Raw genomic sequence first — 27,063 nt, forward strand, 5'->3', positions numbered from 1 at the left:
GGGTAAGAACTATGAGCAGCAGAATCCTACCTTTCCTGTTGTCAAAAGACCCCTGAGAATCTGGCAATCCACTGAAGGCTCTGCCCAGACTGATGCCCTGTAAAACCTGCCACACAGTGATATGAAAGTCATTCATACAGCAAAGTTGTATTTTCTTATATGCAATCATTAATAATGGCAATTTTTTTTCCACAACGTATGTTAGTCGATGTCTTGTTTCTGGGACAAAATAACTGGCATCAGCCATTCATAAGGAGGAAACCTTATTTTGGCTCCCAGTGCCGGAGTCTCGGTTATAACTGGCAGGAAGGATGTGAGACAGCAGAGCTGCCCACTTCACATTAGCCAGGAGGAGAGAGGGAGAGGCTGGGGAACCAGAGGCCCCTCCAAGACTAGATTCTCTGGGATCTGTCCTCATCTGCTAGGCCCCATCTCTTAAACATTTCATCTGTGCGGCAACCAAGCCTTCAAGATGGCTTTTAGAGATACTTAGGATTTAAATCGTAACAGAATATATTGATAATTCATGGCAAAATTTCCTAAATGACTCAGTTTGTTTTTTTCTTTTTTTCTATATATTTTCTAAAGAGTTTAAATTTTATGTATGTGAGTGTTTTGCTTGTATGTACGTATATATACGTGACGTGTGTGCCCAGAGGCCAGAAGAGGAGATCAGATCCCCTGGCACTGGAGTCACGGTGATTATGAACCACCGCGTAGGGGCCGGGAAATGAACTGAGTTCTTTGTAAGGGCGACAAGTGCCCTGCGTCACTGCGCCGCCTCTCTAGCATCCCTCTTCTACAATTCAAAAAGAACGTAATTTCCAAAGAAACAAATAAATCGGTTTGGAAGGAAGTGAAGAAGGAAGGAAGGAAAGAGGAAGAAAAGGAAGGAAGAGAGGGAAGGAAAAAAGGAAAGGAGGAAGGAAGGGAAGGAAAGAACAGGAGAAGCAAGGCTGGAGGAAGAGAGGATGGGAAGGAAGGAGGGAAGCCGAGAAGGGGAAAGTTAGAGAATGGGGGAGGGGGAGAGAAAGCAGGCCACTGAAATCTTCTCCTTCAAAAAAAAGGGCACATTTCTCAGGGTGCCCACAGACAGTTTACCTCATTTCCCACAATGTGTATGTTTTGCTTATCAGAAGTATTCATGCCACATTTTTCACAAGTACTGTTTTAGTTCCCCCCAAAGACACCTGGGCATGGACAGACTACTCTTGCTTCGCACAGGGAATTACAGAAAAAAGAAAATGGTTTGAGACATTTTCTTTTCTTGCTTGCTAAACTGGCGGTGTTTACAAAACACCAGTCATCTTGACATTGTCTGAGGCACAGAGTTTATTCTATCGTGTCAGCTTGGAGCTATCAGCGTCCCCATATGCTCTATTTGTATGAGAATGTAATAATACCACTTACACTTGAATATGCATCATCACAGATTTTAAGGCACCCTGCAACTAACCATGACAACAAGTTGCTATAAACAAGATTAAATAGCTGTCATTAGAAAGAATATTAATTTAAAAAAAAAAAAAGGTATCTCAGTGGTAGGTCTTTGCCTAGTCTGTGTGAGGCCCTGAGCTTGGTCCCCAGGCCACAATCTAGGACCAAGTCCAGGCCCATAACCATGATGGTGGGCTTTGCAGCCCACACACAGGCTTTGAGATGTGCTAAAGACCCTGTGCACTTCCTTCTGTAGAATGAAGAAAAAGAGAGAGGGAGAGGGAAGACGGAGGGTGGGGGGTGACACCCAAGGATGTCCTCTGGCTTTCATACACATGCCCACCCATGTGAACACCTACTCACAAACAGATGTGAATGCATAATCATGAACACACACACACACACACACACACACACACACACACACACACACATGAATGTCTGGGGAAGTAGATCAGTGCTAGGTTGTCGAGCATGTGCGTGGCTGTAGATTAAAAACTAGTATCACAGCTGCTTTGTGCAGAAATTTGAAATTGTTTTAAACATATCAGAGGATATACTTCCTGTTAGTTAAAAAAATGACTGCTGCTTTACTTACTCAAAAGTGAATCTCCACGCTCAGAATAATTTTAAAAGATAAATACCTATGTTTTAGCAAATAACTATTTCAAAGGTTTTTTTTGTTTGTTGTTTGTTTGTTTTTAATTTTTTAAACATGCCTGCTTCTTTTCTTTGGTTTTCTTCTCTGTTTTTTAAAGCCATGGCTGGCCTGGAACTCACTATATAGACCAGATTGGCCTCAAACTCACAGAGATTCCTCTGCCTCTGCCTCCGTGCATGTTCACAGAAGCCAGAAGAGGGAGTTTAATCTCCTGGAACTGGAGTTAAAGATGGTCGGGAGCTGACATATGGGTGCTGGGAATCGAACCCTCATCCTCTGCAAAAATAGCCAGTTTTCTCGACAGCTGAGCCATCTCTGTGGCCCCAACCAACTACTGTCTCTTCTTTCCTCCTCCTATCCTCTCTTCTTTCCTTCCCCTTCCCCATTTTGTGTTCCAAGAATCGTTATGCTATAAGTTTTTTTCTGGTTTTCTATTTATGTGTGTGTGTATGGATAATATAAACATACATGTTTAACATATATGTTTAGTATATATGTTATACATATATGTGGATGTATGTACAGACATATGTATACACACATACAATATATATGATGTACATATATCCCATAATACATCAAAAATGCACAATGCACATATATACAAGTTGTGTGTGTAGGTGTATACATTTCCATAAGTGCATGCATGAGCTCATACCCCCTCACATGCACTCATGCACACATATGCAACTGCTAAAGATCGTTCTGCTGCACGAGCTGCATGACTTAGCCGGGGCAGTTTTGTTTCTATGACTTCTCTGCCTGGAATAGCTGCGTACTTTGTGAAGCCCGAGTTTAGACTATTTAGGGAGCCCTTTTGGGGGTGGAGTTGGGCTATAGGTGTGAGAGCACATGTGGAGGTGGGAGTCAACCCAGATGTTTCTCAGGAGTCCACCTTGATTTTTGAGACATTCTCTCAGTGGGACCTGAGGCTTGCCAATCAGGCTGCACTGGCTAGCCAGGGAGCTTCAGTCTCCACCTCCTTGGCACTGGGATACAAGCACGTGCCACCATACCTGCCCTTTCTCAGGATGCTAGAGCTGTAACTCGGGCCTTCATGCTGTGTGAACAACACTTCACTGACAGAGCTATCTCCCCAGACTTAGGAACCTCTTTTTAAAGCCAAAATCAGAGGTGTATAATTTGTTGCAGCTACAGTGTCCTCATTGTGTCTTATGAAGATCACATAATCATGGGCAACATGGCCAGAGCCCCTGGAAGGGGCCTGAGCAAGCAGGGCCCCCGAGGGTTAGGCTTTAGTTAGCATTAAACCCACCTTTGTGTTCTGGCTACAAAGCACTTTACAGTTCATACTAAGCAAGTCTTACCTACCAAGCCATTCATGCTATCTTGAAGGAACTCCCCACCAAGCCAAGCAATAGGAAATCCGTGTTTCTGGCAATGGACTCTTCCTGCAAAGCCTAGGTACTTGATGACCAAAAGCCAGATTTCATCACCCAACGTGTGGATGCTTTCTCTTTCAAAAGCAGTAAAGTGATAATCCACATACTTCTTTGGATTTTAAATCTGGAAAAAACCCAACCATAGAGGGCATCACAGAGTGAAAAAGAGCCCAGATGTTATAGCAAATCCTACCCTGGCTTTTCAGAATGAGAAAGACTGAACCAATCCACAGGATACAATCTAGGACCAAGCCGGGCAGTGGTGGCGCACGCCTTTAATCCCAGCACTCGGGAGGCAGAGGCAGGCGGATCTTTGTGAGTTCCAGGCCAGCTTGGTCTCCAAAGCGAGTTCCAGGAAAGGCGCAAAGCTACACAGAGAAACCCTGTCTTGAAAAAAAAAAAAAAAAATCTAGGACCAAGTCCAAGCCCACAATCCCAATGGTGGACTTGCTTGTCTACCCACAGACAGATGTGCATAAGACCTCGTGCATTTCCCTTCCCTAAGTGAAAACACCCTGAGCCTGCTCTGCCACATAATTCCATCTTTAGCTTTAACACCCACATTAGAGCCCCCACATCTCAGCCAGCCTAGTCTCCTCAATTATTGCTATTATTTCAGTTGACCTATGTACTCCCAAGCCACCACGTGGAACAGTCACTTGTCATGTCTGTGACTTCTACTCACGTTGTTCACAGCATTAATGTTAACCTTCTTTTCAAACAGCTTCTCCATAAGAGCCAAATTACTGCTTTTAGCAGCATTCTGAAAGTTTCTCTCAACCGGCAGTACTGAAAGAAAGAAAGAGAGCATGACCCAGAGGAGTAAAGGAGGCCACAGTTCTCTGTCACGTTTCTGTGACAGCCTCGTACTCTGAAAGCTGGAATGGCAACCCTGAGACTCTCCTGCTCTGCTGTTGAGGACACAGTGTATTTGCTTAAATATTTCCAAAGCCAGAATACCACGATTCCATCTTCTCCCCACATTGCAAGTGTTTTCACACCCTCAAAATGTCCCAGACAGACCTCAAACAAAGCATTGCTCAAGAAGGCCACCCTGAAGTTCCACTACCTGCTATCAGCTTAGCAGGTCAGAGGGCACAGCAGACTGACCTCCCAGGGGACCTTGTTTGTGAGAAGTTAGTACAGGATGAGACCAGGAAGAACGTACATCTTACAAAGATAAAATTTCTATCTGCAGAACTCAGATTCAGTGCCAAACCTGTAGGAACAAAACCTTCTAGTGAGTCCACTGTAGGAACTCAGTTAAAGGTTAAGAGGAATGAACATGTTTTATTCTCATTTATAAGAAAGGACATAAAATTGGATTCACACCTACTGTGACCATGACATTCCCCACAACCCCTCTCATACATACATGTGACAGGCTTTATTTATTAGTATAGAGAAGATTCAAGAGAGCTAGAGAGTTCTCAAGAGAAAGTCCCAATTATGGGAAATAAAATTGAGGTTAAGAATTAAAAGCAGATGTTTGACAAAATATTTTAAACTGAATGAAAAGGAAAAAAGCAGGATTGGAGAGAGATGGCTCAGCAGTTAAGAGCACTGATTATTCTTATAGAAGACCTAGGTTTGGTTGCCAGCATTCACATGGTGGCTCACAACCATCTGCAACTCCATTTCTCGCGAATTGGATACCCTCTTCTGACCTCCACAGGCACCAGGTGCACATGAACAAATACACACACACACATACACACGCACACGTGCATGCACACATGCACACACACATTCACATGTAGGAAAATATGCATACACATGAAATAAAAACAATGTTTTTTTAAAAGGAGAAGAGCAAAAGAAAAAATAAGCAGACAGAAGAAAATAGCAAGGTAAAAGTGGTGGTCAATGGGATTTCTTTTTTTTTTCTTTTTTTCTTTTTTTTTTCTTTTTCGAGACAGGGTTTTTCTGTGTAGTTTTGGTGCCTGTCCTGGAACTTACTCTGTAGACCAGGCTGGCCTTGAACTCACAGAGATCTGCCTGCCTCTGCCTCCTGAGTGCTGGGATTAAAGTGTGCCACCACTGCCCAGCAGGGTCAATGGAATTTCAAACGGAAAAAAAATATAAACCAGAGTCAATGAAAACAATAGCCGGAAATCTGAAAATATCAGTGAACCAAAAAATGCCCAGCCAGATGACATAAAAAGATCAAGATCACAAATGACAAAAAGCATATTTTTACAGACCCTGCCAGACCTTAAAAGGGTGATATGGCTCAGGGGGTGGAGGCAGAAGGTTTGAGAGTTCAAGACCATTCTGGGATACTGGGTAAGACTCTTTCAAAAACAACAACAACAAGAAATGAAAAAAAAGAAAAAAAAAGAGGAATATCATGAACAACTCCATCCACATAAATTTAGCAGTAAAGATAAAACAGCATATTTTCTAGAAAACCATAAGCTACCAAATTTCACGCAAGATTATATAGTTAACATGGATAACCCTGACTAGTAAAGAAATTAGATTTGTAGGTAAAACTCTTCCAAAAAAGAAATCTCTATGCTCAAAAAGTTTTTTTGGTGAACTTTACCAAGCATTTAAAGAACTACAGTCAATTAAAAACCTCTTTCAGGGGCCAGCAAGATGGCTGAGTGGAGAAAGGTAAGCCTGGTGACCCCAGCTCTAACACCAGAAAGGATGTAAGAGTCAGAGAAGAGACCTGACTGACTCCACAGAGCCATCCTCTGATCTCCACATGCACACGGTAGAATGCATGCGCCACCCTCATATCATACATATCACACACACACACACACACACACACACACACACACACACACACACACTTATAAAATAAATGAAAACAAAGAACAAACTGCCTTCTCCCTTCTCAAAAGAAAAATGTACCACTCTTGGGTAACTGGAAGTAGAAGAGAATTTCCCCATTTTGAAAGGATATCAACAAAAAATTGACAACCAACATCATACTTAATTGTTAAAATCTGAGCTTTTGTTCCTAAGATCAAGAATAAAAAGAGATTTCCACTCTTACCTCTCTGTTGACATATTGTGCTGACAGTTATAGCTAGAACAATGAATTGGTACACTAAGTGAAGAGACATAAGGATAGAAGGAAAAGCTGTCCAGTCTGCTTTTATGTATAAAATCTCAAGGAATGTACAAGCAGCTATAGAACCAGCACGTGAGCTTAGCAAGCTTGCTGAATACAAGATTAACACGTAACTGTCAATCATATTTTTGCATATTGGCAATGAACAAATGAAAACTGGAATTTTCAAAGCACTATTTATAATTGATCAAAAACCAAAATACTTACATATAAAGGTAATACAACATGTACAGTTTTTCTGTACCAAAGAAATATTGGGGCTGGAGAGTTGGTTCAGTGGTTAAGAGCACTTGTTGCTTTTGCAGAGGACCCAGGTTCAATTCCCAGCGCCTACATGGCAGCTTGTAACCGTCTGTAACTCCAGTCAAAGAGGATCCAAAGCCCTCTTCTGACCTTCAAGGGCTGGGATACATACATGGTGCACATATACATACATTCAGGCAAAACACTCATGCATAAAATAATAAACTAAATCCTAAAAGACTCGTGGGTGAAAGAGCTCAAATACTAAATAATGGGAAGATATATTGAATTTCTTGGGTTGGAAGAGTGAACATCATAAGCTGTTAATGTCCCAAAATTTGTCTATTGATTTAATGCAATTTCAATAAAATATCACACAAACATATTGCAGCTACTAACAGGTTCATTATAAAACCTATCTAGAAAGGCAAAGAACAATTTCGAAAGACCAAATCAGTTTTGAAAAAGAAAAGTAATGTTGGAAGAGTCACATTACTTAATTTAGTGTACAACAATTGTACAGTAATGTGCAAGAATAGTTTAATATAGGGTATTTGACATAGAGAGGGATACATTCACCAAAAGAATAAAACATACAATAAATAAATAAAAACATAAAAATAAAGCCACACAAATATGATCAGTTATTTTTTGACAAAGATTTACAAGTTTTGACAAGAGAGTGGATAATCATTTCAACAAATGATATTTAAATATTTGGAAAGCATATTGAATCTTGATATAAACTTTATATGTTATACAGAAATGAACTCCAAATGGATTGTATATGTAAATGAAAACACAAAACTATAAACTTTTAGAAGAAAATGCACAAGAAAAACTTCATAGTCTGTAGTTCAGCAAGACTTCTTACATGTAACAGCGACAGTATGACCATGAATGAAAAAAATTGATAAACTGTACTTCATCAAAATGTAAACCTTTCACTCTTATGAGAAGTACCATTAAAGAATAAAATACATGAGCCAGGTGGTGGTGGCTCACACCTTTAATCCCAACACTAAGGAGGCAGAGGCAGGTGGATTTCTGTGAGTTCCAGGACAGCCAGAGCTACACAGAAAAACCCTGTCTCGAAAACAACAACAATAAAAACAAAACAAAAGAGAGAGAGAGAGAGAGAGAGAGAGAGAGAGAGAGAGAGAGAGAGAGAGAGAGAGAGAGAGAGAGAGAAAGCTAGAGAGAGAATAAGACACTACAGGGCGGGTTATTATATAAATGAAATACACCAGAATATTTAGCTCTCAATGTTCAACAACCGGATTTAAAAACAGAGAAACGACTTCAGAAGAACAGAGAGGAACCAAGGTGAAGAAATATGTTACCTCTATATTGAGGGGAGACACAAATTAAGACCACCAACGAGTGTGCATCTATTTAAATGTATAAAACTGAGGAAAAATACATTACCAAGTTTGTTTCGTTCTTAAGTGAATGGATTTGTTCTACCTACTGTCCTGTGTTAGCAAAATGCTGGAGACAATCGACGTGGGGTGAGACAAGGTTCATTTTGACTCATAGTTTCAGAGGTTTCATTCCATGGCCACTTGGGGGTTGTAGTGGACTGAGCTGAACAGAGCTCAGTGGAGAAAGCAGTACTTTTTTTTTTTTTTTTTTTTTTTTTTCTGGTATTTTGAGACAGGGTTTCTCTGTGTAGTTTTGATGCCTGTCCTGGATCTTGCTCTGTAGACCAGGCTGGCCTCGAACTTGCCTGGCTCTGCCTCCTGAGTGCTGGGATTAAAGGTGTGCGCCACCACCGCCCGGCAGCAGTACTCTTAAGAAGGGTAGAATCTGTCCTGGTATTCTCTTTGGGGTTGCCCCTCAGGAACATGGAAACTTCCTTCCACTAAGCCCCGCCTACTAAAGGTTCACTAGTTTTAACTGATACGGAGCTTTCAACCCCGAGGAGATGTTTACCATCCAAAGTCTAACCCTCCCCAGTCTCAGTGGCTCCCAGCTTCATTCGCCGTGCTCCAGACAGGCTGGGCATCTTCCTCATTTTAAACAGGGATTCCACGCCTGCTTCACTCTTGCTTGCCATGGTTTGTTTCTAGCTGAACTTCCGGTGCTGCCTGGACGTTGCCTCCCGTTTGGGTATCCGACCTAAATTCCTCCTGTGCCCTGGTCCCACCCATGTCATGTTGTTTCGTGGCCTCCACCGTGCTCTCAGACCTTTCCCTTAAATTGTCGCGCTGTTGACTTCCTTGTGGTCGGTCACCTCCACCACAGCACAGTGAGAGCCCCACCGGACCAGGAGTTGCCTTGTTCCCTGCATCCCCCGGTCTGAATCATGGCTGGCAAGTATTAAGTAAGCCCTGGAAAATATTTCTGGCATTAGCTAACCAAGTAACTGCACATTATATTATGGAAATGGTGTACAGTCGCCAAGGCTGGTCTTCAGGAAAGAGTCTATCCACGTGAGTCCATGGTGCTGCTAAAAACTTGAGTCCTTTCGTCTCCTGAAGACCTCCTCAGTGTGGCCTCAGTTTATGCTATCATTCCCAAGGCATGGCTGATCTATTCCCCATGCTTTAGAAACCCAATAACAACGTTTTAAGTGACTTAAAGTCACACAATAAATCTGCACGGAAATCGTGATTTAAGACAACAGCCCAAGGAATTCTATTTGCAAAAGGGCTTACTCATTTCTTTAAACAGTCTCCTCCCGAGCTTGGAAAAGTGATCTCCATCCACAGTAGATGGTGCAGGTATTTCAAAGCTGAAAACCAGCCAGGGGTGGAGATGGGGGGTGGGGTAGGGGAGAAAGGCAGTGTCGGAGGACATCCCGTGGGTCGCCAGGGCAGACCCAGGCTGCAGTGAGTATGCCTACTGCATGCCAGTACGCTGTGAGCCCGGAAGCGGGAACTGCAGCAGGTTGTGAATCACCCAGAGCTGGTGCTAGGACCCAAACTCCAGTCCTCTGAAGAGCAGTAGGTGCTCTTAACCACCGAACCTATCTTTCCAGCCCTAATATTACAGATTTTATATTAAAATGAAATGTCTCCTAACTTCAAATAGAAAACTAAAGTCTCTCGTTCCTCGGCCTGAGCCCACCCTCTACCCACCAGGAGACCTCGTCTCAGGACTCACAGCATTCATGTCCTGCAGTTGCAGCCTCTGAGTCTGTCCCCGCAGACTTCGGCATCCCGGCCAGACTCCTCCAGGGCCCGGTGGCTGTGACCCTCAGGTCAGCCTTCAGCCCCCTGGCCGCCTGGAGCATCATCGCCCTTGCTCGGTGGCTCTCGGGGTTCACCTGCGCTGTGAAGACCTCACCAGGTGTGGGGCTGGCCTGCAAATGCACCCTGCGGGAGCACGGAGTCGAGCTTGCTTTCCTGGGGCGGGTGGCTAGGAACAGGCCTTGGTTCTCCAGCCCTGCCCTGGCTTGGACTGGAGTCCGCCTTTAGGTGTGGCATGCCAGGTACTAAGGTTTGACTCTACACAAAAGGAAACTTTTCGCCGGGCGGTGGTGGCGCACGCCTTTAATCCCAGCACTTGGGAGGCAGAGGCAGGCGGATCTCTGTGAGTTCGAGGCCAACCTGGGCTACCAAGTGAGTTCCAGGAAAAGGCGCAAAGCTACACAGAGAAACCCTGTCTCGAAAAACCAAAAAAAAAAAAAAAAAAAGGAAACTTTTCTAGAAATCTACAAGCCCTCAGAAATTCCTAGTTTATGCTCCATCCATCAGTTCTTTGTATGATTTGAAAATGTCTGGGTTTGATTTATAGTCAATATTCACTACTGGAAATTCAATATTAAGTACTTCTTAACTGGGATTCCAGAATTTCTTACTGAAAAGAAAAAGACTCCATTTTTCATTTGATGATCATGAAATTATTCACTTTCCTGGCTGACTCTGTTCAAAACTAAAATAATACAGAAATAAGTCCAATAAATCCCAACTCACCAAATAAACTTCAAAAAAAGAGGTAATAGGACTTTAGTTTTCTATCTGAAGTTATGAGACATTTCATTTTAATATAAAATCTATAATATTAGGGCTGGAAAGACGGTTCGGTGGTTAAGAGCACCCACTGCTCTTCAGAGGACTGGAGTTTGGGTCCTAGCACCAGCTCTGGGTGGCTCACAACCTGCTGCAGTTCCCACTTCCGGGCATCCAAAGCCCTCTTCCGGCCTCAATGGCACACCTTGCATGTACACATGCACACACACATAAATGTTAACAAAAAAATTAAAAATTATGTATCAATGTACATTTTAAGCTCGCTTTCCTCTCTAATGACTGGACACCAAATTTTAAGTTTTGTTTTTTATTTGTTTTAAGTATCAGTGTTTCTCAGTTTATCAAGAAAAAAACAAACATGTCCCTATTTAGAGTACCATATTCAGAGCACCATCCAGAACTCTTTTTTAAAAAGCATATGGGCCTAGTATTCATAGTAGAGCATTACGGTTAAAAGACTAGCAAGTACACTACAGTGAAGGCTAACAGAAATTTAAGGCAGGACTAACATGAAAAGTGTAATATGGAAGTGAATAGCAGCATTCAGAATTATATGTCCTGTTTACAAATAAAATTCCCCAAACCAGTAAAACAGTGCACAGTAAACTACACAACTAAAAACTGCACAGTAAAACAGTGACAGAATGTTAACAGTGGAAATCAGACCAACTATACAGAGTTCTGAATCTCGTTGTCCTAATAAATGATGGCACACAAATCACTTTTACACTCCAAACCAGGCTCTCTCATTCTGTTAACTCTCTCAGCAAGAAAAAAAAAAAAAAAAGCAGCTGAGAGGCCTTTTATCCCAGCCCTCGGGAGGCAGAGCAGGTGGATCTCTAAGAGTTCTAGGCCAGCCTAGTCCTAGAGCGAGTTCCAGGACAGCCAGGGCTACACACACACACACACACACACACACACACACACACACACACACACACACAAAACCTATCTTGAAAAACAAATAAACAAAAAACACTGTGATTTTATACTCTACACCCTTCTAGAAATATAGTGAGGCTAGCCCTCCTTCTAGCACACGACAAAAGATCCCAAGCAGCACATGGTGGCAACTTTACTTCTTGATTCTCCTGGGAGCTTGGACAAGAGGGAAGTTTTGGTGTGATGTTTTCTTTTTCAAAGAGCAAATGAATTATTTCAGTGTGCTAATGTGTGGGCTACTGTAGTTGGTTTTTGTTTTTACTTTTTTGGCTCTTTTTGGGGGCCTGCCACCCAGCTCCCAAATAAATCACAGGTAGTCTTATTCTTACTTATAAATGTTTGGCCTTAGCTTGGCTTGTTTCTAACCAGCTTTTCTTAAATTACCCTATCTACCTTTTGCCCTTGGTCTTTTATCTTTCTCTATTCTATATACCTTTCTTTACTTCTTACTCCATGGCTGGCTGTGTAGTGAGGTGGCTGACCCCTGGAGTCCTCCTTTCCTCCTCTCTTTTTTTCCTCTATCCTCTCTTCCCAGATTTCTCCTGCTATTTATTCTCTCTGCCTGGCATCCCCACCTATCCTTTCTCCTGCCTAGCTACTGGCCATTCAGCTCTTTACTAGACCAATCAGGTGTTTTAAGCACGCAAAGTAACACAGCTTCACAGAGTTAAACAAATGCAACACAAAAGAACGCAACACATCTTTGCATCACTAAATATTCCACAGCATAAACAAATGTAACATATCTTCAACTAATAGTCCACAATAGGGTACCTTGCCAGGGGAACACTTCCCGTTCTCGTTGCTCCTTTGGTATCTTCTGCTGCAGGGTATTCTATTTCCAATCCTCTCTCCCCAGAACCCTCTTTTCCCCATCCCCATTTTCAATGATTTCATCATTCATAATTAAAGCTCAGGCTGTTGCTTCCTCAAGGAATCTACTCTGATCACTCTATCCTAAAGTCTTATGAACACCCTCTTCCACGCTCTCATTTCCTTTTGTTGTTCTTTCCTCCACGGTAGTTGTCGGGTATAACACGTATTGTTTAGTGTGTGTCTAACATTAAACATCACCAAGACAGGAGGTTTCTCAGGCCTTCCCCCTGCTATATATCCAATGCCTTACCATAGTACCAGGCTTGAGACCAATTTGTCAAATAAATATGGAACATAGTTCAGCCAGGGAACAGTTGCCAGTGTTCAGTCCTAAAACTGTTCATTTCTCTCCCAACAGAAGGTTGGCCAGGCAGGCGCCATGTGGCTAAGAACAGCTATGAATGAATGTGTCTTAGCCCAAAGCCACAAACATACTTAAAATATTTCGAAATTTGAAACAAGTTTGATTGTTTTTTTTTCATTTTCAAGCATGTGGTGTGTATTCATGTGCATGTACAAGTTTTTCCCATATGTTACGTGCATGTGGAGGCTGAAGTTGATGCTGGGAATTATCCCGGATTGCTTTCCCACCATATTCACTGAGGCAGGTCTCTCAAACCCTAGACTCACAGGATATTGCTAGACTTGCCAGTCAGTTTGCTCAAGGGGAGCTCCTGGGTCCGACTTCTGAGGCTGGAATTATAGGCAGGCTACCAGTCCTATCTGACATTGGCGTGCATTCTGAGGACCCAAGTCCGCTCCTCACACTTCCCTTGCAAACACTTTATCCGCTAGCACATCTTTGCAGCCTTGATGGCATAATTAAGTGTGTACTTTGAAGCTAACACCGTATTTCGATCTCAAAAGATCTGGACATGCCTGGGTATGTTCAAATTTGCAATAAATTTAAGTCCAGGCCTTTAAGGATTCTTAAGAAAGAAGAGGAGGAGGAGGAAGAGGAGGAGGAAGGAAAAGGAAGAAGGAGGAGTTGGAGGAGGAGGAGGAGAAAGAAGAGGAAGGAGGAGGAGGAGCAGCAGCAGCAGCAGCAGCAGCAGCATTTATTGATTCCTTTATTCTCTGGTCAGATGCTGTCTCTCTAGAGTCCCACTTCACATATTTAACTATTAAGACTCCTTCCCTCACTGTCACCTGAGGCTGATTCTTCAGTCTTGTAAACAAAAATGTCTTAAGAAAGTCTGGAAGCATGTAGGCCAGGGCTGCCATGCTAACTCTAGTCTCAAAGTTCTCCTGAGCCAGCCCCTCCAGCCTGTTACCCCGCTGTTCCCAGGTGTAACGGAGCTGCATCTGCTTCCAGGAAGTGGGGCAGAGGGGAGAAATAGGAAGCCAGAGAGGATGCTAGAACTTCCAAAAGAGGAAAGTTCTAGCTCATTGCACAATGCTTCCTCACACAGCCCACTGGCTAACCTTCAATCATACATCTATACCTTGCTATGAGGCTGTGTGTTGCAAGAGAGAGAACGGGAGATGCTCCACCGGACTCAAGTGGGTTCCTCTTGAGGTACTGTGCATTTGCTTCTGCTCACTAACCAATGACCATTAACACCACGCCGGGCCATCACACTTGACATTCAGAGATACATGAGAAAGAGCACCACATTTCTACCAGCCTACGATCACAGAGTAGTGACTGATTAGCAGTTGCTGTAGAGATGAAGAGTTGTCCTTCTGGTTTGTGCTCTGCTGCTGTGTGTCCAGAATATGACCCTCCCCAACCACGTGGAAACACTTTTCAATAGGCCCAAAGGCCCCTTCAGGAAAGGATGCCCTTCCTTCCGGGACTGGTCATTGTTTGGTGTTCTCCTTTCTCCATGAAGATCCTGAAGTATTTATTATTTGCTGTGGTTTTCTGTGTGGCCAGTATAAGGAGTGCGTGATCAACACTGCTCCAAGGCCTTATATTTGTTATCAAGAGCTCTTACGTGTCCAGGAATTTGGACTGGTTAACGTTACACAGTTTGTGCTAAGATGGGAATACTTGCAACACAGGTTTCATACGCAGAAAGTCACTAACTCCTCCTTAGCCATTCCTCTCAAACTTGGAACATTAACAGCTTGGAAAAAAATAAGCAACTCAACATGATATTTTGAAAACACTTTATGATCAATCTTTGAAAAGGCATTCAAATTGACAGGGGAAGCTGAGGAAGCAGCTGGAATGTCAGCAACTAGGCAACTAGTAAAGCTTCATAGAAGGAAAGAAATGGATCTTCCCAAAATGCTCTATAAGGGCAAATGGAATTTGGTAACACATTTGGGGTCGACAGAAGCAGAGGCAGAAATAAGGGGGATGAGCTCACACAGAACAATGATGAATAACGACATCTAAAATGAGAACCATAGGAGAGTCAACTGGTATCTGTCTCTTGCCTTTTAGCTCCTGTGTTCTCACACTGGGCATTGAATACATTCTCTTAGCGTGAAGTTCCTTCTTTAACTCAGCAACACGACTCCTACCATGTCAGTGTGGAAACTTCTGTCTCCTCAGGATCGCTCTTTGGTAGGCTCCTGGACCTTACCATTCCATGCTGAGGTTGAATCTAAAGCTTCTGAGAGGATGGTCTGTATTTACAAATAACTTCTCATAATGCTTCCTTTCTATTGTCAGAGAGGACTGAAGTAAGATGTCTAGCCATAAATTATCGGAACAACAGGACATAGTAAGAGAGACATCTTTGTCTTTCATTGAAGAGCTGGTTGGACTGACATGAAACACTAGGCCTGTTTATATTACTTGCAATGTATACTAATAATGATATGCCACAAACGAACAGGTCAGACTCCTTATCTGAGACTCCCTCAACATGTTAAGAATTTGAGATTTTTTTTTTCTGCATTAAAAAAAAAAACAGCAGGAAAAGAAATGTCACCCTAAGATCCATATCTTTTTATTCTTTATTTGAATACAGTTCTGATTGACATTTATTTTGCAAGCAAACTGTGAGGGTTAACCTGACAGGTTCAGGTTGCTCAACTCCCACATTTTGCAAAGAAAGACCCCTCTCTTCAGAACCAGCCTCGGAGCCCTTGGCCTTTACCAGCCTGATAAGGGTAATGCTGTTACCCTGAAGAGTGCTTCATGTCCACAGCTTTGGGCCACATTGTATTCGTTTTTAGAGATAGCTTATATTGTCAACCTGTTTATGCTGAAATGCATGCTTTTTGAAGACTGAGACCTTGGACCAGTAAGCTCCCTGGAAGGTGTAAAGCTAAGGTCAGTTGGGATGACAGAAATGCCTGCCCAGACTTCAAGGGTTGGGCAAGGAGTCTTGGTTGGTGCTATTTTGCATGTACTGCCATATAGAGCTTGTGGGAGAATTGTGTATACCTTGTATGCCTCCCCTGGGAGCACGAGGCTTTGCTGATCCCACCCCCATGCCATGCGGCATATCAAACCGAGGGTCTTGCATATATAGAAAAGCATGCTACTTCTGAGCCACATCTAGCCTCTTTGCTTATTTTGATTTATATAGTTTTTTACTCTTACAAACTGTAATCCTGGGCTCTTCAGTTTTTCTCAGTTCTGTTAGTCTTTCTTGCAAATAATCAGACTTGAGGGGAGTCTAGGAGCTCCCAGCACAGTTAGGTTGCGATAAAATTTAATTTTTCTCTCTGAGTTATTAACCACAGAAGAACCGTATCTTTAACAGCCAACATTTTTCACACCAGATTATTGAAAACACCCCTCCCATTACAAACGCTGGTAATACTTTATTAATTACTACATAAAATTTAGTATCTACTTATCCTTTTCTTGAGACAGGGTCTCACTATGCAAACGAGGCTGACCTTGAAGTTGAGATCTTCTTGACTCTGCCTCCTGAATGCTGGCATTTAAGGTGTGTGCCACCATGCCTCTTTTTATTTTGCTCTATCTACCAATTTCTAAGGGGTTTTGAACATTATTATACTTAATAGTATAAATGGTGGAGGGGGCTTAGTTTTAAATAGTCATTCTTCTTATTTATGAATAACACTATTTATTCATCTTCCAATTCTCTAAGTTTCCACATCCTTAAACATTTTTCCTCCTGAGGTACCTCAGAGATCCCCATGACAAACAAGATTATTTTTATTCTATTTTCCAATTGGTCACTGCTGATTTATAGAAATAGTATTGATTTTACAGACATGACATTTTTGAACTCTGAAAAAATGTAGATTTATTTAAAATGCAGGCAAGTGAGCTAAAAATATACTTTCTCTTAGAAAAGTACTGTAGGCAAACACGCTGACCATATGAGGTTTCATTTTTACTTCTTTCTACTTTTTACTCATTTCATCTGTTAAACTGACTAAAAACTGAATTCTTTGCCAAAGTGATTATTCTCAAAGTGAGGGTTCAAATCATTTCTAAACTTAGCAACATCGAATTGTTTCTTCTTGCTAACACAGTAGGGATGTAATACCTCTTTGTAGTTTAATGTTTCCTGTCCAGATGACTAGTATGATTATGACTGTTTTCTTTCATGTGAATTGCCATTTGAAGTCTTTTGTATCACTTTATATTGACTATTGTTCTTCCTGAGTCTCAATTAGGAATCAGTTTAATATTCCAGATACTAGCTCCCCCAATACCAATACTAGGTACATGTGTTGCAAACATGTTCTTCCATGACTTGACTCTCTAAGGTTATGGGTTCTCATTTATTATGCCTTCTAAGTTTCATTATGCTTTCTAAAAATGCTTCAAAAACTTAAAAAAAGGTGCTGGATATACAAGACACAAAATAGATAATGAAGGACCTGGGAGAAGTCCAGACAGAGAAAACAGATGACATTATCAGAGAGGAAGATTGGGCAAGTAGAGCAATCTGGGAAGGGAGCAAGCAGAGAGCAAGTCAACAATGGTGTTCCTCTACAGTGCTGCCTGGCTTCCTGCCTGGTCTTTCCGGGCCGGGCAGTGGTGGTGCATGCCTTTAATCCCAGCACTTGGGAGGCAGAGGCAGGCGGATCTTTGTGAGTTCGAGGCCAGCCTGGTCTACAGAGAGAGATCCAGGAAAAGCGCAAAGCTCCACAGAGAAACCGTCTCGAAAAACCAAAAAAAAAAAAAAAAAGAACTGTGACCTGGAAGTGCAGAGACACCAGTCTATGGGCAATCAGGTGGCAGACGGCCTGTGGAAGAGGATAGTCTGAATAGTGAAACTAATTCGAGGTATGATTCAAAGTTGGAAAGACACACAAAGGAATGTGAAAGATGTGGAACTTGCATGGGGCTGGAGAGGCCAAGACAAAACTTGCTGGCCTAGGAGTCTTCTGGTGAGAAAGCAGCCATTTCTCTAAGAGGCCCTGGTTTCTCCTGCTGAGAAGGGAACATACCACCCTGACTATGCACCTACACCACCGCTCTGGCACCTAAGGAAGATGGGGTGGTAAGCCCGTAGGAGCCAGAGGGCCGGGATGTCTGCTGACAATGTCTTCTGTATATGACAAGGAAGCTATACCCACAAAACCTCAGCCATACAGACCATACTTAAGCCATACTTAAAGAGGACCCACACAATGACAGTACTAGTTACACACCAGCGCGGATGGGGGAGGTCTCACAAGGTTCCACTCCTAGATGAAGAGCTATAGGTAATTAATGGGTGCTGAGAGAGGGAGAATCCCTGGTGAGTTATTCAGTCCCAAGTAGTCAGTCCTAGACACATATACATATGAGCTATACTAAATGGACTCATCACATTATATACATGTAACAATGTGCGCGCGCGCGCGCACGCGCGCGCGCACACACACACACACACACACACACACACACACCTATATGTGACAATAATAACTTAAAAAGAGGTCATGAATTTGAGAGGGACTGAGGGGGACATGGGAGAAGTTAGAAGAGAAAGAGTAAGAGAAGAAAATGATGTGAATACGTTATACATATAAGAAATTCTCAAAAAAACCTTTTAAAATTTTATTTTAAATTATTAAATATTATATATGATGGCTTTCAATTAAATGGAGCATCTATCTGAAAATAATTTATTATTTAATGTGGAAAACAGTAAAAATAAACTTCAGATGGGAGAAAACAATAAATACAGTAATCTCTATTTTTCAATACATTAAATCAGTTTCACTGAATTTAATTTTATAAATAATTTACATAAGTAAGTCACAATCAATAACCCAAACACCACAGCTCTGGAACTGTCCCAGTGTACAGTATCAGGCAAGGGACTGGCGCATCAGCAGGCTTGCAGCCCATCTTTAAATCGGCTAGTAATGAAGTCAGGTTACGACTTCAGCAAGGGCTTTGTAAAGTCTGCAGGAAAAGCTATCCCTCAAACATTTCTGTCTACTCTAAATGCACTAAAATATCCAAAGACCAAACTATAAGAAAAAAGATTCAGTTCTTTTTTTTCTTTTTGGGTTTTTCTAGACAGAGTTTCTCTGTGTAGCCCTGGCTGCCCTAGAACTTGCTCTGTAGACCAGGCTGGCCTTGAACTCAAGAGATTCACCTGCCTCTGCCTCCCGAGTGCTGGGATTATAGGTGTATGCCACCACTGCCCCGGCAAGATTAAGTTCTTAAAGCAGTAGCAAAAAAGGCTTTTTGATAAGAACTTGTGGGTGGCACCATGTTTGAAGCAATTCCTTAACTGTTGCAAATCTTTCTTCTTTCACAAATATTAACAAAGATGTGACAGGCGTGCACCTGAGGTCAGTGCATTTATCTTCTGAGGTGACAGGCATGCACCTGAGGTCAGTGCATTTATCTTCTGAGGTGACAGGCATGCACCTGAGGTCAGTGCATTTATCTTCTGAGCTGCATATTTTCTCTTAAAGAGTAGAATAAAAATCAGTGAATACATAACTTATCTTGTTTACCACAAATTTGTAGAAAGTCAAACATAATTACCAAAAAATGAAATACTGCCATTTAAAGTACTGAGTTAAAAAAAATTCTGAATTATAGACTAAATATTTCTTTATGTGAGCCAAGTGCTTATTTAAAAGATAAAGGAATTATAAGTAAGGAAAAACAATTAACAATAGTTTGAACAAAACACAGATAGTACTGTGTATTACTTTCCTGAAGGTAACACGTGGACCCATGCTATTTCTATTAAACTATTCTTCATAGATCTCATGGTTAAATTTAACTACAAATGTTCACAGATCACTTAAAGACACAAGAGCAAGTACAGCAGCATCCAATGGTAACACAGTGGCCAAACACTAAGATGCTCACACTGAAACTAACGCACATGACTCAGGGTCCTTGTAAGTATTTTATATTCATTATAAAACAACACATCATCTTCTGACCTCCCCTTTTTGCTTCTGTTTTAAAGCTGTCTCTAACATGACTAATTTCCAACTGATATATACACTGGAAATGAAATTCTTAAGGTTATTAAAGGAAATATAAAGAAATAAGTTAATATATAGTCTGCATTCTTAAAAAAAAAGGTCATACAGGGAGGTATTATTGCATTTGTCTTCCCTAAATGAATAAATTTAAAATGAGGAAGAATAAATACAATGATTGTAAAACTAAAATTTCAATAAAAATTATTGATAAAATGGTCAAAGTTCATTTAAAAAATATATCCAGAGTGTGTCTGGGACTTGGAGGTTTTGTTTTCTTTGACGTGGAACACTTTGTCTTCAGTCCTGGCCTGGAATGAGAAAGAAGACACAATTTCTATGGAGAAGGAAATACTTGAAAATAATTTTGCAAAAACAGTTCTTAAAATGTTCCTTAGTTAGTTAAAAGCAAAGTTTAGCCCCTAAAACTCAAGAGTAAAACATGCGTTTGTGGCTCTCTTTACTGAAGTTCAAGTCAGCCATACCTTTTTGTCCTTCTTGCAGCCTTCTGAAGTCTGTCTGCTGGGCAAAGAAAAGCCAAGAAATTCCATGAGGAAAAGGATAAGATAATTGAAAAGCTTCACAAAAATTAAGGAGATAAAACTGACAGATTGATGATAATATTATACATATCCCAAACTAATTTTTAAGAATGTTGTATTACATTAATTAAATTAGTACTTCCGTGTGTGTGTGTGTGTGTGTGTGTGTGTGTGTGTGTGTGTGTGTGTGTGCTCGCACACACAAGTGCACAAGTACGGAAGTGAATGGACAACTTTTGGAAGTCAGTTCTTCCCTTCCATCATGTGGTCCAGAGAGCAAGCCCGTGTCAGAAAGCTTGTTATCGAGCACCGATACCTTTGAGCTGTACTGCCGTCCTCACAGGTTCATGTGGTACTATCACAGGTTAATCTGGTAGTACCGCAGGTTAATCTGTTAGTATCCAGGTTAATCTGGTAGTGTCACAGGTTAATCTGGTACTATCACAGGTTAATCTGGTAGTATCACAGGTTAATCTGGCACTATCACAGGTTAATCTGGTAGTACCACAGGTTAATCTGGCACTATCACAGGTTAATCTGGTAGTACCACAGGTTAATCTGGTAGTACCACAGGTTAATCTGGTACTATCACAGGTTAATCTTAGTATCACAGGTTAATCTGGTAGTATCGCAGGTAAATCTGGTAGTGTCACAGGCTAATCTGGTAGCGTCACAGGTTAATCTGGTAGTATCACAGGTTAATCTGGTAGTATCACAGGTTAATCTGGCACTATCACAAGTTAATCTGGCACTATCACAGGTTAATCTGGTAGTACCACAGGTTAATCTGGTAGTACCACAGGTTAATCTGGCACTATCACAGGTTAATCTGGTAGTACCACAGGTTAATCTGGTAGTACCACAGGTTAATCTGGCACTATCACAGGTTAATCTGTAGCATCGTTTCCTTACGATTCACCAGTTCCACTGGCATTAAACTTATTTCTGCAGTCATGCTACTGTCAGCACTTCAAAGGAACAAGTGAACGGCTTCCTGGCTCGAGACACAGCTGGTTGGTCACTGTGTACTAGCAGATCTTCCCTGAGGGAATTTCTGTTTTGTTTACATCACTCAGATCCTTCAACTTTTAACTGCAGTCTACACTAATTCAAAACTAACCTGGAATTTTCCCTAAATTCAAAAGCTCGGTTTGAGTTATTTCTAGCCATGGTAAGACAACTAATATTTCCTCAGTGAGAGCAAACACAAGCCACCCTTCTAATAGTATGTATTTCAAATTTAACAGTTTCAGTAATTTTCATAAGACATATGTCTAGAAAATCACATTCCGCCGGGCGGTGGTGGTGCACGCCTTTAATCCCAGCACTCGGGAGGCAGAGCCAGGCGAATCTCTGTGAGTTCGAGGCCATCCTGGGCTACCAAGTGAGCTCCAGGAAAGGCGCAAAGCTATGCAGAGAAACCCTGTCTCGAAAAACCAAAAAAAAAAAAAAAAAAAAAAAAAAGAAAATCACATTCCTCTTATTTTTTGTAATTTAATTTTATGTGCATTGGTGTTTTGCCTACATGTATGTCTGTGTGTGTGCCTGGTACCTATTGAGGTCAAAAAAGGGCACTGGAACCCCTGGAACTAGAGTTACAGATGGTTGTGAGCCACCATGTGGGTGCTGGGGACCAACCCCAGGGTTCTATGGGGTTCTATGCAAGACTAGCAAGAACTACTGCCCCACCTCCCATTCCTCTTAATAACCGCATGCTTACCAGTATTTCTGGAGCTTTCTTTGGGTTGGTTGACTGAATTAATGTCTTTATTCCTCAGTTCTTGGATAATGCCTTTATTTAAGCAAATATCCACATGTACATTGAAGAGGGTAAGATCAGAAGTCTTTTGTTCTTGGTTACAAACAGGACAAACTAGAGCTTGTCCTGTTACTACCTCATCTGTACAGGGCTGGATGGATTCTTGCTTACTTAATATTCTGACAGCTTCATCTGCCAATGAACTAGGACAAGACTGGTTTGGAATGTCAGGATATTCCTCTTTGCTGTGATTACTTCCTAAAGTGTCCATACTTGCTGCTTTCAATGAGCTGTCTTCAGTCTCTACGAGATCCACACCATCTGCTGAAGTGATCTCTCCATCTTCGTGATCCTGTTTCTCACATAGTGTAATAGAAGGGTGTGCATATTCCTTCTGACCAGAATCTGCTGAGGAAGCATGTGAGAAGGAGGGCATTTCCGAGTTCTCACTGGCTGATGGCCCATCAAGACATGCATCTACATGTTCATTAAAGGCTTCCAGACTGATGCCTTCTTGATCCCTAAAGCAAACTGGACATGTAAACGTCTGACAGTTATTTGAATTCTCTGATGCTTCCAAACTCTCGCTCATCTTCTTTAAAGCTTGGGATGGTTGTGAGGGCTGTAAAGCTTGCTGATCCACAATTTCACATCTGGGTGAGTCTTGATGGCTCGAGATCCTTTCTGATCGCTTTTTATCAAAGAAACTCTTCTTAGGAGACATTTCTAAAGGCTTTACAAACTCAGTTTTGTCAGTTTTGTCTAGACTATACCCAGGAGATGACAGAGCTTGCTGTCCAGCCTGTAAGAAGCCAATGATGCTCCTCTGTTGGTGCTTCTTGTCATCTTCATTGGAAAAAGTGGACATCCGAACACCTAAGTGAAATCAAAACCAGTCACTTTCGAATTGTATGAAGACATTCACCCCCAATACAAACAAAATAAAACATTTAACGTAGTACTATTATGACACAAACACAAAAGGTAAGCAGAGAGAAACAAGTACCTCTGGAGATGGACACACACACAGGCATACATATTTTTCAAATGCTAAGGTTTGGACACATATGTATGTCTTTATATGTTAGGCATATAATTTACCACTTAGCCACATTCCCAGACCAGTATTTTCCAAATTAAAGAACACTTTTTCAAAGCTGGTATTATGAAGAACTTACTTTGATTTATAAAATTGGGTAAAAATCAGTAAATGTTAAAAATCTATTGGAGTTGGCGTGATTATATAGAACTTTCAATAATGTTTCACACATAATGCCATTAAAGAGTAATTAATTGAAGTCAACTACAGAGACTCTTCAGCTCTGATTTTTTCAATAGATTTCACTTCTTAAGGAGTGTTTCATTTTTACAACCATTGAACAGAGAATTCCTGTACGCCCTCTGCTGTCACTCACCCACAACTTCCGGTACCCCCACACATGCCCTGACCCAGCACTGTCACCCCAGGTCTATAGTTCACCTGAGGATTTACTCTCAGGAGTGTTCATGCTGAGTCTAGATGTAGCTATAAAGCCATGAATTCCCCATTATAGAACCACACACAGTTGTTTCACTAGCCTAAAATTCCTCTGCTTGCTCTATTCATCTTTCCCCTTGGGCAATATTGTCTTTTTCCTTTCCTGTCTCCAAGGTTTTGCCTTTCTCAAGATGCCATATAGCTGGAGTCAGACTTCTTTAACTTAGCAATATTTACTTAAGTTCCCTTCCTTCTTGTGCTTTTGTAGCTCATTTATACACTGAATACTATCCTACTGTCTGGACATACACAGTTTATCAATCCACTTACGTATACCAAGCTAGCTTCTAAGTTTTGCAATTATGAATGAAGTTGCTACAGATTCTTGCTCTTTGGCTTTTTATTTTATTTTTTTATTATTATTAGTGTTTTTTCGAGACAGGTTTTTTTTTTTTTTTTTTTTTTCATAGCACTGGCTGTCCTGGAAACTCGCTCTGTAGCCCAGGCTGGCCTGGAACTCACAGAGATCTGCCCACCTCTGCCTCCCGAGTGCTGGCATTAAAGGTGTGCGCCACCATTGCCTGGCTATTTGGTTCTTTTTAACTTATACTTATCAGTGGTTTCATTGTACACCATCTCTCAAGTGTGAAAGTAAGATTAATGATCCACTCTTAGCAACTTTACAGTTCACTTGGAAGCTGGCTTTCTAGTTTGTTTGTTTCCAACAGGTAGTGACTGGCAGTGTCATAATCTTGATCTGTAATTCTGAAATCCAAAACTTCTGAAATTGTAGCACAAAGCCTAAATTGGCATGATGTTATCTTACATGGTGTCCTTACAATCTAAATAATAAGTTTATTGTTGTTGTTTAGTGACAGAAATATCCACGTGTTTCATCATGTCATGATGTACTGGATCCCCAACAGAGCATTACAGAATATAATTTAAATGCCCTGGATTTGTTTCTCAAATCTGTTAATTTTTGAATTTGGAAACACCTTGCCTCAAGGACTTTAGAAAAAAGGATGAGAACAACTTCCATTGGTCCAGACAGAATTAGTCACCTTCTGTCCATGCATCCAGTTCTAGGGATTACAATGTAGAGCAGCAGAGTAAAAAGTTCTTAAATAGGTTTAAGAAATAAATGGGAGGAAAAAGATCTCCCAAGCTGACTTTTTTTTTTTTAAAGGGAGGATTATTAAACATGTAAGGGAAAAACAAGAAAGAGAGAGGAGAGTGAGAGGCCTACCCATCAACCTTAACCTCAGGGGATGTGGAGAACCGGCATTAACTTCTGTCCTTAGCAGTTCCTTAGCAATGGCAAATATTTCTTCTGCAGTAGAAAGAGCAGACGGAACTGTAGATGCACGAGTTTTTACTTCAAAATTCACATTCTTCAGCTTAATGGTAACAGTTCTCCCCTATAACACATGTAGCACATTACTGAGGAAGGTTCCAGAACTTGTAGAAAAAAAGTTGATTACAGGTTAAAAAAGTTTAGGAAGGCTGCCTATACATAGGAATATACAAGTGTAATCAACTGTTTATAAAACATGGTCATGTAAACTGTCATAATTAAGATCAGTGTCTGAAAAATATCACTTAGTGAATAATTACTAGTCCCTTCCTCAACCAATTAAAAGATGCTTTTATATGAAGGGCAAAGTTAACCAATCACCTTTACATTTATTGTACATCTCCCTAGGTTAATTCAGTATTGAAAGCCAAGGGAATGAATAACTCAACACTTAGTGAATGACGACCACAGAGTCTGTAAGAATCCTCTTTACAGATAGTGTCTGAAGGACATGAGGTGTTAGTTGGAGAGGCCTGGTGACGGGTTAGTATTTCCTGGGGGGGTAAAGTAATGGGCGGCTGTCCCACTTGAGGGACGTTCAGGTTTCTGACTCATTTCCTGACTCTTTCAGAGCCAGTAACTTTAGCTAGAGAAGCCTATCGAACATTCCCTAACCCAGGCGATGACTGAGACAGGAAATGATGGGAAGGCCACTTCACCTTAGTGGTATTCTTCTCAACACCTATGACCCACAACACAGGACAAGCGAGACAGTGGCATTTGGTAGGGTATATGGCCAGTGGCTCTCAAGACCGGATTTTATAAAGAGGAGGGAAAGGCTAACAAACTCACAACCGAACTAGGGAGACCGGACACTAGTCACCACACCGTTCCCTGGAGATGGGTTAGTTAAAGACAAGAGTAATCCGGATGCAGTCTGCAGCTGGGTTAACAGCAAGTGCTAAAGTCACTCTTCAGTGTGACAACAATCTATAAGATGTTAACAATTGAGGCAAATAAGTGAGAGGTATAACAGAAATCGCTATGTTCTTTTGGAAACAGTCTTAGAAATCTGAAATGATTCTAAAATTAAAAGTGTATTTTAAAACTTCTCAAAAAGAACTATTTTACGCTTGAGCTAGAAATAAAAATGCTCCTCAAATACTCCATTTTTTTTTGCACTACCTTCCCAACACTTTTGTATTACACTCTTTATAAGCCAAGCCTGGTTTGAGAGGATTGAGAAAACACTAACCGTGGACTGCTCTGAAGGAAGAATACACAGCTAATAGTCAGTTCATTCCAGAGTTCTGTTCTCAACGTGTGAACCGGGATTGGAGCCCCGGAAAACACAATGCCTGTTCCAGAAGGTCACTGTCACCGTGAGCAAAGTCACCAAGGTGACTGGGAAAGGATTTACGATAGGAGGAGACAGTTGTGGACCAACCCTTCCCTTTGCCGTTCAGGTCTGATCTGGCACGTAACTTAGAGTGTTAAGGGCACAAAGCTGCCCTTATCACCCTGGAACCATTCCAGTGTCACAAGGTGTCCTTCATACTATGTTTTCATCACAGACCTCACACAGGTCAGGCTGGACTTGGTTTCTGATTGCTGAGGATAGGAATATTCTATTTTATTTGTATCCGAGTTAATAAATATGTGGTCTCTTGACCTAGAGTAGTATCCTAGAATGAAAAAAGCTAAGAATTGGCATCATCCCGTAAAAATCCAGTACCTTCAGTCCCTCCTTCTGGAGATCACGAGCAAGTTCAGTGCACAGCTCTCGACATAAGCTGAACTGTTCTTCTGTGTGACTTATTTCACTAAACGTCCTAGAGAGACAAGAAGGATTTTGGTGCACAATGTAAACTATAGCTGAATAATTTGGTAAGAGTACATTCAAATAGCCTAGCGTTGTATTTTCTTCAGCACAAATTAAAGTTTTCACATCAACTAATGCATAATTAAGTAAAAATACCTATATTCTACAAAAATGATCAAAAGCATTTAGATAGGTACACTGATCAGCAAA

At 41.3% G+C, this 27,063-nt stretch overlaps 2 protein-coding genes across 8 annotated transcripts in view; both read right to left on the minus strand.

Moving 5' to 3' along the window:
* Ankdd1b (ankyrin repeat and death domain containing 1B) overlaps positions 1-13,932 on the minus strand; it is a 69,600-nt gene extending 55,668 nt beyond the window's left edge. Inside the window, 3 exon segments of the mRNA XM_076552206.1 lie at positions 4,187-4,290; positions 9,941-10,248; positions 13,736-13,932. Of these exon segments, the coding sequence (XP_076408321.1) occupies positions 4,187-4,290; positions 9,941-10,248; positions 13,736-13,932 (609 nt within the window).
* Positions 13,933-18,613: 4,681 nt separating this feature from the next.
* Positions 18,614-27,063, minus strand: part of Polk (DNA polymerase kappa) — a 65,329-nt gene continuing 56,879 nt past the window's right edge. For 4 of the 7 annotated variants that reach the window (XM_016004206.3, XM_016004208.3, XM_042261655.2 and 1 more), the window contains 5 exons: positions 26,767-26,863; positions 24,984-25,155; positions 22,219-23,133; positions 20,442-20,478; positions 18,614-20,267 (listed from right to left, as the gene is read on the minus strand). In XM_016004206.3, coding sequence (XP_015859692.2) covers positions 20,183-20,267; positions 20,442-20,478; positions 22,219-23,133; positions 24,984-25,155; positions 26,767-26,863 — 1,306 coding nt within the window. In that variant the 3' untranslated portion in view covers positions 18,614-20,182. The remainder of the gene's footprint in view (positions 20,268-20,441; positions 20,479-22,218; positions 23,134-24,983; positions 25,156-26,766; positions 26,864-27,063) is intronic. The other 3 variants (XM_006985751.4, XM_016004209.3, XM_076552095.1) reach the window with 1 other exon arrangement.

The sequence above is a fragment of the Peromyscus maniculatus genome, chromosome 15 (assembly GCF_049852395.1).
Source record: "Peromyscus maniculatus bairdii isolate BWxNUB_F1_BW_parent chromosome 15, HU_Pman_BW_mat_3.1, whole genome shotgun sequence".
NCBI lineage: Eukaryota > Metazoa > Chordata > Mammalia > Rodentia > Cricetidae > Peromyscus > Peromyscus maniculatus.